Here is a 12,015-nt window from a genome sequence, read left to right on the forward strand (position 1 = left end):
CTCAGTTACAGTAATTTGAGTAAATGTGATTAGTTATTTCACCCCTGGACAGATGCCTAGATGGATATGGAATAAATCTAAGCAATGCATATATAAAATCTGGCACATCAGGTTAACATTAAGATAAACTTAACAAACATCAATAATTGCATAAAGGCATGAAAAAGTATTTCCAGAGACAACTGCTGAAAAATTTGGCTGTTCTTTCATTATGAGAGTGTGACGTCTTATTCTAGCTTTTTAAAGGAGCGCTACAGCAGCATAACCTGACATGCCAAATGGATTTGTTCCACGCATCCATCTGGAAAACCTTCCATAGACACTGTTTGGGAAAGGGCAGAGCCTTTGAAAAAAAACTGGGTGATTGGATGAATGTTCTGTCTGTCACATCTTTACGGGCCAATCAGAGCAACAAAATGTGACGATTAGACTCTTGCTGAATCCAGTCAGAAGAAGGGCACAAACATTGTTTCAGCAAAGCAAACAACTCAGTGCTGTTCTTTGTTCTTCTTTTAATGAATGTCTTCAAGTTCTGATAAAACTGATGCTATAGCAGCATCCACGCTAGCCACTTCTGCCATAATTGCACTGGCCTCTTGTTGCTGCTTGCTTTCGTCCTGACTCCTCCACGCCCGGAAGTACTGCCTCTTACTCCTGATTGGTCCTGTCACTTCTTTACATGGCCCAATCTGTTCAGAGGGGAGCTTTGCAAGATGGTTTCGCCAGTGAGAAACACAGAAATGGGCGAATCCATCTGCTTTGTGAGGTCAACAGCAGCAGGCATAAATGTGTGACCTGTGGCTCCATTCCCACAATCTCCACCCTGTCTCACTATTTCCTACTATATTTAAACCAATGCAAGATGTTCAACTTTTTCATACAAAATAACTTAAACAAGTGAGTTCACAGTTAAAGGTCAATAAAACTCACTCATTCAATATTGTCTGTAATAACCTGCCTTAGGCCAACAGATGAAATTTAGCAATTGTGCTAATTCCAGTGTATTTACATTGACATGTTGATTTAGATGCACTGTCCCTAATCAAATAAATAAATACATTAAAAAATTTTGATTTTTTGTGGTTTTCTTGTATCAAATGGGTCTTATTTTGCTGAAAAATTGCATCATGATGCAAATTTGTAAATCCCAGAAATGCAAGTATTGTTATCCCTGTCCTCAAGAAGAGAAGACAACAGCTTCAAAATGAGGACTGATCATTTTTTATGCTTTCCAGGATTTTAGAAACACAGCACATTTGTCACCCAAGTTGAAAATTATGATCTAGAATGGACTTTTAGCTTCACTTTCTATTGTTTTCTTTACAGACTGCTTGTCCTGCATACACTACAGCTAGCTGTTATACATCAATATTAAGAAGCAGTGTTATCCTCAATTTGGACTGAAAAAAAGAACAAAAAACACTCCTCTACCAAAGTCTGGTCCTATACTTACAAAACCCAAATTTGTTTATGCAGAGTCTATAAAAACTGATCATTTGAAAATGAAGCATTATGATAAATGTATTCATACTTGAGCTTGTTCTCTCCTTCCCAAACAAAACACACAGAAATATCTATCCTGTCTGTCTCCTAAAACAAAATGTTCTACAAACCCAGAATTAGACAGGCAGTATTAAAAAAGGCCCAAGGTCCAAACATGGAAATAAATAACATGCTCCAGTGTAGCCTAGCAAAAGTATGTGGATTTAAAGGTCAGACTCAGTTCATCTAAAGTTTATTTGATACAAAACAGCACATTGTGCAGACAGCAAGCACTGCCAGAGAAAGAAAGATAAATGATCTGACTGTGAGTCCTTCGTTAAATTGCATTGTATGTGCTGCTGTGTGTTTGGATACTCTGGAAATTCAACAAAAGTCAAATCAAAGAGAAGAAAAAACAGCAAGCATTGCACGGTGGATGATATCAAAAAAAATATATATAAAGAGTGGCCAATATTTGGGTAAATGTGCACAAATAATTGATATACAGTATGTTCCAACCTTCTCCCCTAATAATCAGATAGTTTTGTATGTTCTTCTTATATTATATACTGAACAAACTATGACAAGGTATGTAATTTGATTATGTTCACTTGCTTTTCTTGCATTGATTTGCTGATTTTAAATAAGTCAGTATGTTTACTGAGAATAAATGATTTTATAGGACTGTACTGGGTTGCACAGACAGCAGCTGGATTGATGGTAAACACATGTACAGTGTCTGAGTGTTTGTCATGCTAAGCACAGTCACTGTTGTGTCTGACTTGGTCTAGTGAGACCTGTTGTTTATGTTAGCTCTTTAAAACTTAAAAGTTCTTCTGAAGTTGCACACGTATGGAGTTGCCCACCTGGTGGGCAGGAAAAGCCTTCTACTGTTACACATCCCTAGACTCTACCACCACTAGCATGTTTTAGACATGCGTATGTTTTTTAAAGCGAAGTTATTCCGTTGGATTTCCTAACTGACAAGGGGACAAGCCAAGGTTGTACAGCTAAAGAATCCCAGCTGAGGAAAGAAAAAACCCAGAGAGAAGATTGTAGATTAATGTTATTAAATGCTTGGCTGTCTCTGCAGAAGGAACAAAAGAGCAGACTTTTCTTTCCCATGCCATAAAATGTTTTAACTTAAGCAAAACCCTGCTGCCTATTATCAAATACTGCTGCCTCAGGACATTGGCTGAGAGTGAAAGGTGACAGGGATCCTGATTCAGACTTTCTGCCTGGCACACACTAAAAGATTCTTAAAAACTTAATTGATTTTTCAAATGGAGTTACCCTACACACAACAGTTTTGTTCATACAGCATGTGGTTTGCAATAAAATGACCAACACAGCTGAGGAGAACGGGGTTGGTTGTCACACTCATTGTATCTCGCCACTAGAGGGCACTGTCTCTCAAAATTGGGTATGGAAATGTCTAGAATTGGGTTTAGAGCTTACCTACATGTTTTTCATGGTAAAATAGTCATTTACCCTGTATTTTTCTTCTAGGCTTTAACAATATGGGTTAATAATAAAACTGTTACCCTTAAAAGTGTAAAGGGTAAGCTATAGTTAAGATTGTTGTTAGCTAGATAACTAGTTGTTAAACAGTTGTTAACCTTGATGATAGCAGAAATTGAAGTTGTGGTTGGTCGTCACATTCTCTTTTGGGTTGGTTGTCACATGTAACAAGACGATAATATGTATATAAGTACGGCTCAGTTCACAGCTGTTCAGGGGAGGTATAGGAGTAGTGTTGGAAGTTTTGCTTAGTTGGAGTTTAGCATACATTTGCCATTACTGTAACTCAGATAGTGATTGAGTGTAGGCTAGTTGAGTAGGCTATTATTGTTAGGCCTATTTGTTTTATCCTTTGTGTTGTTATAGGCCCATAGGCTGGGCTACAGATGTTTCTGTTCATGTTCCTTGCTCATTTTGCGCTATGATGCATTAAGTTATGTATCTGTCAACTTGTCAATGCGAATCAAGTTTCAAATTTAGTTCTGCCTTCTTGCTTTCTTTTGAGGATATTTCCCATTAAAATAAAGTTGTTGCAAATAATTCCACAGTGTGTGACAACCATCCCCATGATGGGGTTGATTGTCACAATGTGTCAGAGTATGGGTGACAGTTAATCATCTCTTTGTTACAATTAGTTGGAAAATGAGAGGCATGCACATTTCAAGCCACCTTAGGCTTCAATTTAATGTTGGAATGGCAATTAAAAGATGATAATCAGCAAGTCACACTAGAGTAAAAAGTGTGACAACCAACCCTGTTCTCCCCTGCATCACACACAAACATGATTTTACAGTCAACAAGCTACATGTGGCTAGCTGCTAGCTACAGAGCATGCTGCATAAACACTTGAATTGTTGCCATAAATAAACAAGTTGGTCCTTCACTTCTGACATTCATCTAACTTTATGCTTTGTGTTTACTATTGCAGCCATGGCTGTGTTTGTTGTGCGTCTTCCTTCAATCAGTTTGCTTCTTGATTGGCTCTATCTGTTTCATGTTACAATCCTGCCTGTGCCTGCTCTGGTGTCTTAAATATTTCCCCACACACACCAGAATTGCTGATCATGAATACTGGAGGTTTAATATTTACAATCTCAAGTTCAAGTTGAAGCAGTTAGATCTTTTTCCAAGCAAGTCAGAGAGGGAAAAATCATTCTTGACACACCACACCAGAGGATAATCTGGCAAGAAAATCTTTAGAACCATCAGATAATCAGACCTGCTGACTTTGGTTGGAAGGAAGGAATCGGACCCCAAATCAGTATGATTATATGGTAGTTTGTGGCCCACTTAAGGTATCATGAAATTAGCTAATGTTAGCCAATTAACCCATTTAACCCTTTACTTTCTAAACAGCAACACACTTCCCAACAGCTGTATAAGGGGAAAGATTCTCCACTAAATATGTACAAACATCACCCATTTGAAATCTTTGTAAGGATGTTGCTGTTTATAGTTAAAAGAAAAAGTGCTTGCAGCAGCTGTATGAGGTCATACCTGCAGTTTATCAAAATATCTTAGTTTTTCTGCAGTTGTGACATGAACGTGTGTTGTTAAAAGATAGAAAATTAACAAACCCGTGCTGCAGCTCCACATAGTGTTCAATGGTGGTCGCAACTTTCCTATGCTCTTTTTGCCCTCTAGGCTTCTGTGCAAGTCACATGACTGAAAGCTATGAAAAGATGCTGTTTGAATAAGCCTGATAAGATTAAGTGCTTTTGATGTTAACTCGATCTCCAAAAATGAAGTGATTTCGATCAGCTCAAAGTATCTTACTTTTGTTTCTGGAGAAAAAATGACTGAAATCCCAAGAAAACAAATTTTGTAACTCTAAAACACTATAAGACTTCTTATAAGCCTGGAGGTAAAGGTAAAACACTGCAGTCATGGCCTAACTCATTGTCTGCGCATGATAAATAACAAACTAAGTCAACATTTTCCTCAGGTTTTTACCACTGGATTTGCTCAAGAGCACAAATATAAAAAACAATCACTCACCAAGTCTGCTCGGCCTTTGCAACGGGCCACTTGTGGCGGCACTGATGTGCCGTGGTGTTATCCGGGCGCTGAAAAGACTCCAGATGACTTATGATGGGATACGGGATCATAATGATGAAGGCCAGCACCCATGTAACCGCGATCACCTTGTAGGCATGTGAGCGCGTCTGCCACACCCGGGACTTTAGAGGGTTACAGATAGCACTGTAGCGCTCTATGGCTATCGCAACCAGGCTAAACGTGGAGATGCTCACAGATATGCCTGTAGGAAAACAAAACAAAAAGTAAGTAAAGAAACAGCACTGTCTGTGCATAGCTATCTGTTCTTTAGATGAATGAAAACTTATTACAGCTCAGAATATAGTTTGGAGGCATATTAAATGGGACAAACATGTTTGTAGGCGTAACCGTTGTATCTGCAATCACACCAGAGAACAATATATGTGGCGCTCTGAAGAGATGGGATTGCAAATGAATATATTGCAAAGCTGGGCGGTGGGGATTTTTATCTGAGGCTCAGTCTTAGTAGAAGAAATCATGTTGGTCTAGACGGCTGATGTGATCTGTCATCTCCCTCCTGACAGGGCAGGACGGGAAATTACTCTTTACCTCTCGCATGTCCCCAGCAACAACACAAACTGTGCGTGAGAGAGAGAGAGAGAAAGAACCCAGGGATGCACAATGTTGTCGGATAGAGCGGCTTTAGAGCAAATTCAACTGAAGCAGAGAACAATCAGCCATCCGTCTCTCCCCAGGGTCCATCCCCTGTTCCTCAGAGCATCCTTCTCTAAAAGGCCATGTGCTTTGTTAAATCCATCTCTTCTACTCATTTCTCAGATTGCTTTTCTATTAAGACCCCCACAATGTTTCCCCTGCTGTTGTTAATCATCTATTTTCTGTCTTTAACATAATCATGTTATTGCTCCCCTGTTGCAATCTTCATTGAGTCCTTTTTAAATTTACCTCTCAGACTTAACCACAATCATATCCGTTCTTCGTCTTCATACAAGCCTTCAGTCCTCCTCTGTAGAATTTCATTTCCGAATGCAGGAGAGCATGAAAATATTCCATTACCTGTATTACTCACAGAGATCTAAGTTTATTTTTAACCCTTTAATTTAGTCTTTGACAACATAATGAGATTTGTCCTCTCGCTACTTCCTCTTCATTTTGTCTGGTGAAGGAGACTCAGTGACTGAGAAGAATTTGAGCAACGATTTTTGTTTCTCACACATGTTCAACTTTTACATACATCTTGGCGAAACTACCACAATTTAAACTTAATAGAGAAATTTCTATTTCTATATTTGAGGTAAATATGCAATATTTCAACATTAATGAAGCAAATATCAAATCTATAATAACTAAGTATCAATCAAACTTCCTTTGGGGTTTGTTGTTCTTGGCTCTGAGTTTACACTGACAGGATTGTGCTGCCTTTAGTTTGTTTATATGTTGCTCGGAGCCTCAAACAAATCTAGAACACTTCGTTTCCCCATGTGAACCCTTTCCCTTCCAATCATTAGTCTCTCCAACACAAGGGGAAAGATAAGTGGCCCTGACCCCTCAAGGACACTACACTCTATGCAGGCACCATGGCAGAAACTGAACTCAAAACGGAAGAACAGACTACTTTTGGTTCAAAATACTTCAAAGAAATAAGAACCAAGTCATCTTAGGGCTGCATATCTGAATGGAGATTAGCCCCACAAATGGCTGCACAGGTCAGAACACTAAGGCCTTGTCCACACGGAGATGAAAACAATACATTTCTGTTTTGTTTTGTTTTCCGTAAACACGGGATCGTTTCAGCAAATGTATGCCTAAGTACGGAACCACTGAAACGACTCAAAAAGCTGTAGTATATATGCCAAGCCTTGAAGATTACAGAAAACGGCTACAAAATTTCTTCTGGTTGCCCTTCTGGTTGTTCTCCATGGTTGATTTAAAAACATCTGGTGTATGCTGTTCTTTGTGGTGGTAAAGGAGCATCAGATTTTGCTGTAAAAGTCACAATAAGCTCAATAGCTTCTGCAGCACGAACATGACCCTGTAATCCGCCATTGTTGTTTTGGTGTGATTCCCACATGTGGTTTAAGTTGGCTACACTATGTATGACGTAATCATCTCAAGAATGATGCAGTTGGCTGTCCACATGGAGACGAAACAGTAAGCATTTACAGATTTGTTCACTCTGGGACCCAGTTTCAAAAAGTAGTTTTTACGGCCTCCCAAAACACCGTTTCCATATGGATGAAACGCCAATACAACCAAAAACTTTGGTGTATTCTCCTGAATTCGTCTTCGCATGGACGGGACATTAAGGAGGGGTTGGGGAAGAGGGGGAGCAGTGTGGTCTGATTTTAGTCTGAAAGATCCATGCTGAAGTGTGACACCAACTGGACATCTACTGGAAGTAACATAACATCTTAAGGATATACCAACTCAGATGTGATTTCTAAGTAGATAAAAAAAGAACCTCATCCTCTCCAGCTATAATGTTATTGTAGAGACACTATAAATAGTAAACATTAAAATGTTAAACTAGGACACTGTTGTCTATCCCATTTCCACAGAGCACCTTAGTAGGCCATGGTTCTTTATCAACAAATGTGTACTGCTTTGAGGCACCAGTCAACAAACCAGCTTTCAGCTAGAAAGAAGCCAGTTAGCCTGTTGTGGGAGTGTTTGATCCAAGGGGTGACACTAAGAGATCAAAGAGGATGGTTAACAATAGCACAAAGAAGAGAAAAAAGAGAGTGAAACTGAGCAAGAAGCTGCACTGGAGTAAATACTGTACAGGCTATTGCATGTTGGTGTGAGAAAAAGATAGGCTGCAAGTTTGCCAAGCTGCCTATGCTGCTGTTAGACACATGAGTCATATGCATATATCTGTACACCACCTGTAAACAGTTTACAAAAAATGGGCTGTAGACTAATTTTTGAACAAAATCTGGTGATATGGGGTGCAGATGGCCTAGCGCATGGGTTCCCAACCTGGGGTCCAGGAACCCTGGGGGGGGGGGGGTCGCCAAAGATCTTAGGGGAGGCACGAAGCTTTGTCTGCTCAGAGGCTGCCAAAATTAGATTTGCAAATGTTGACTAAAGCCATGATAAAGCAGTCATTAAGTAGTTTTTTACACAGGTCTTTTGATAAGAAAGGCATGCATAGGCCTTTTTAGGATTTTATCAGTGAAACAGTTAACATCTATGTTGATTTTTGGTGGCAGTATGTCACTTTTTCTTCTTGGGTCCTGGGGGGGCTCTGCTTTTCCAAGGTACATGTAGGGGGGACTCTAAAGAAAAATGGATGGGAAACATTGGCCTAGCGATTAGGTTGTGCTCCATGTAATTGGGCAGTCCGGGTTCAAGTCTGGCCTGTGGCTCCTTTCCCGCATGTCTCTGCGCCTCTCTCTTATCCCTGTTACCAACTCAGTCCACTTCTCTCTAAAAAGAAAAAGCACAAAAGCCTGATAATATGCCTTAGCCTTGTAAGTCAACGTAGATCTTTGGTTCAGAAGACATTGTGAAACATTGTATTATTGTTGCTGCCCTGTTTGTCTCTGCCTATTTCAGTCTGTCTATAGGCCAGCTCAGACAACACAACTTTTTTGGTGGTGCACAATGGCCCCATGGCAGACTATGCAACAAAAATCTTGACCCATGAATGATGATGCAAAGATAAGGAGCAAATGCTCCCCTGTTGGTAGATGTCAGGGTGTCAAACTAGAAGACGATGCAAGAAAACTCATATGTGTTAGTCTTGTTGAACTGTGGTCGCAAGGCATCTTGGATGTGTTAATTATGTTACATTACAAGAGTGTTTTTCGCTCTGACAAAAAATCTGGCTGTATTCATGTAGTCTGAGCTGGCCTTAGGTCTCCCTCTGTCTCTGCACAACCCAAACAAAGCTTTGGCAATGGCTCAGTATGAGTTTGGTGCTGCTCAAGGTCTCCATCGCCTGTTGAAAGGAGGTTTATCCTTGCCACTGTGACTTCTTTTGGTTATTTGCAAATAGAATAACATCAAACCGTCTAGACCTGCCCTCTTTGTAAACAGTAGTCTGTACCTGCCCTCTTTGTAAAGTGTCCTTCCCTCTTTGTAAAGTGTCATTTGCTATGAAACTAACCCCTCCTTTATCCAATCCATGAAGTTCTCAACAAGTCCAGACTTGCAGTATTTCTCACCTCTATTAATAGAGCAATGTGTCATGTTGACAACCAGGTGCTGGTAACATACAGTCCCCTCCAAAAGTAACGGTTGACCCAATTTCTTTATTTTTGCTGTAGACTAAAAACATTTGGGTTTGACATCAAAAGATGAATATGAGACAAGAGGTTAACATTTTAGCTTTTATTTCCCGGTATTTTCGTCTTGATCTGATACACAACTTAGGAGATAGCCTTATCACAGAACACCACATTTTTAGGTGAACAAAAGTATTGGAACAGATAGACTTAAAATAGATTAAAATGAAGAAGACTTCATATGTAGTTGCAAATCTTTTTCTTGCAGTAACTGCATCAAGCCTGTGACCCACTGACATTGCCAAACTTTTACATTCTTCTTTTATGATGCTTTTCCAGGCTTTCACCGCAGCCTCTTTCAGTTGTTGTTTGTTTTGTTTCAGTTTCCTCTTTAGCAGGTAAAATGCATGCTCTATAGGGTTCAAGTCTGGAGAATGACTTGGCCAGTTGACCTCCCATTTCTTGCCCCTGATGAACTCCTTTGTTGTTTTGGCAGTGTGTTTTGGGCCATTATCTTGCTGCATGATGAAGGATCTCCCAATCAGTTTGGTTTCACCTTTCTTTAAATTGACAGACAAAATGTTTCTGTAGACTTCTGAGTTCATTTCTGCTGCCATCATGTGTTACATCATCAATGAAGGTTAACAAGTCCATCCGAGAAGAAGCCATGCAAGCCAAAGCCATGACATTACCTCCACTGTGTTTCACAGATGAGCTTGTCTGTTTGGGATCATGAGCAGATCCTTTCTCTGTACAAACTTTAGTATTTCCATCACTTTGGTAAAGGTTCATCTTTGTCTCATCAGTCAATAAAACTTTGGCCCAGAAGGTTTGTGTCTCCTCTCTGTTCTTTATGGCAATTCCCAGCTTGGCCTTCCTGTTCTTCTGCTGATGAGTGGTTTGCATCTTCTGGTGTAGCCTCTGTACTTTTGTTCCTGAAGTCTTCTGTGAAGAGTAGATGGTGATACCTTCACTCCTGTCCTCTGGAGGTTGTTGCTGATATCACTAACAGTTGTTCAGGGTCTTTCTTTACAGCTCTCACAGTGTTTCTGTCGTCCACTGCTGATGTTTTCTTGATCTAATCATTCACAACTGTTACTAAGTACACCAGTGGCTTCTTCTTCTTCTTCTTCAGGACATTCCTAATGGTTGTACTGACTATGGCCAATGTTTTTGCAGTGGCTCTGATTGATTTTACATCCTCCCTTAGCTTCACAATCGCTTGTTTTTCACCCATAGACAGCTCTCTGGTTTTCATGTTGGTTACACCTCTTACTATATAGGACACACCTGGGCAACAAAACACACCTGTCAGTCACATGTTCCAATACTTTTGCTCACATGAAAGTTGTATCTTCAATGTGGTGTATCAGATCAAGATGTAAATACCTGGAAATAAAAGCTGAGATGTTGATTTCTTGTCTCATATTCATTTTTTGATGTCAAATCCAAATGTTTTAGTCTACAGCAAAAATAAAGGAATCAGGCCAACCATTCCAATACTATTGGAGGGGACTGTAACTCGTGACAAAAAGGGGTCATAGTTAACTAAGTGGAGGACATTTCACAATCATTCCCCTTCCCCCTCTCACCCATGAGGTAGGAGACTATCTTGCACATGGTTGCTCCAAAGATGAAGTCCTTCAGGATGCTGGGGATGAGGGTGAATGGCATGCAGAAGACCGCCATCATCAGGTCACTGACAGCAAGTGACAGCAGGAAGGTATTTGTTACCGTCCTCATGCGCTTGTTAAAGGACAGAACTACGATGATCAACAGGTTTCCAACCACACTCAGGAAGAAGATGAGGGAGTAAAGCAGGATCCGCAGCGTGTGGTCCCCATCTAGAAACAGAAAACAGTGGAGTGGATATATTACAAGTCTGCACAAGTCTAAGCCTGTAGCCAATCCATCAGTTGACAAAACGATCAATATGAAGACATTTTCTCTATTGATCCTAATTCTCAAGCCAGTAGGGATGTGGATACTACTTGCCACAGCCTTTTCTTTATTCTGTGTTCAGTCATATCTTGCAAATGAGAATATTTTAAACATTATTTTCCAACCCTTGGCTTGCCAAACCACTCAGGTGTTTTTGCACTTTTGCGAAATCACAAAATAAGACCCACTTTTCCAACAGATTCTCCACCTGCTGCTCATTTAAGTCCAGCGTTGCCAGATTTAACTTGCAAATCATCCAGCATACTGAAAGTTTTTCAATCCCCAAAATATGGTGATCTCATTTGCTTTTTAGGCAGCAGGATAACTTTGAGAACATTTCATAACCTGTTAAAATCTCTCCATAATAAGTTTGAATTTCATCAATAGAGGTTGTAAAATAATTACATTTTGCCACATTCCAAGCCAGGCCTGCTGAAGTCTGACTTACTGGCTGATCGGGCAACTCTGCCTAGGGTTTAAAGGCTCAGTTGACCTCAAAGGATTCCTCACTTTCAGAGTGACCACAACAGAGAAAAGCAAAAACCTTGGGACAGTGACAGCTATTATTGGACACTGTGCATTTTTATTCTCTCTCTCTTAGAAATGACATGTTAACATCACCTCACAACTACAGAAATACTGAGACATTAATTAAACTGCAATCTTTAAAGAGCTCTCAGGAAACTACAATCTAAAAAGTCCTAGGCAGGATTTTGCTCCAGTGATGTCAGCATACATATTTACTAAGGATGGGTGTGGATAACTGGCTAAACAGTAATATTTGTGTATCTTATTAGCAGGTGCAAGATTTATGAGTCGATTAAAC

At 39.9% G+C, this 12,015-nt stretch overlaps 1 protein-coding gene across 1 annotated transcript in view; it reads right to left on the reverse strand.

Annotated features, from left to right (window-relative positions):
- Window positions 1-12,015, reverse strand: part of LOC121522337 (cholecystokinin receptor) — a 34,495-nt gene that overhangs the window by 6,262 nt on the left and 16,218 nt on the right. Inside the window, exons 2-3 of the mRNA XM_041806567.1 lie at window positions 10,841-11,092; window positions 5,002-5,263 (exon numbers count right to left, since the gene is read on the reverse strand). Coding sequence (XP_041662501.1) covers window positions 5,002-5,263; window positions 10,841-11,092 — 514 coding nt within the window. The remainder of the gene's footprint in view (window positions 1-5,001; window positions 5,264-10,840; window positions 11,093-12,015) is intronic.

This window comes from Cheilinus undulatus, linkage group 15 (genome assembly GCF_018320785.1).
Source record: "Cheilinus undulatus linkage group 15, ASM1832078v1, whole genome shotgun sequence".
Classification (NCBI taxonomy): domain Eukaryota; kingdom Metazoa; phylum Chordata; class Actinopteri; order Labriformes; family Labridae; genus Cheilinus; species Cheilinus undulatus.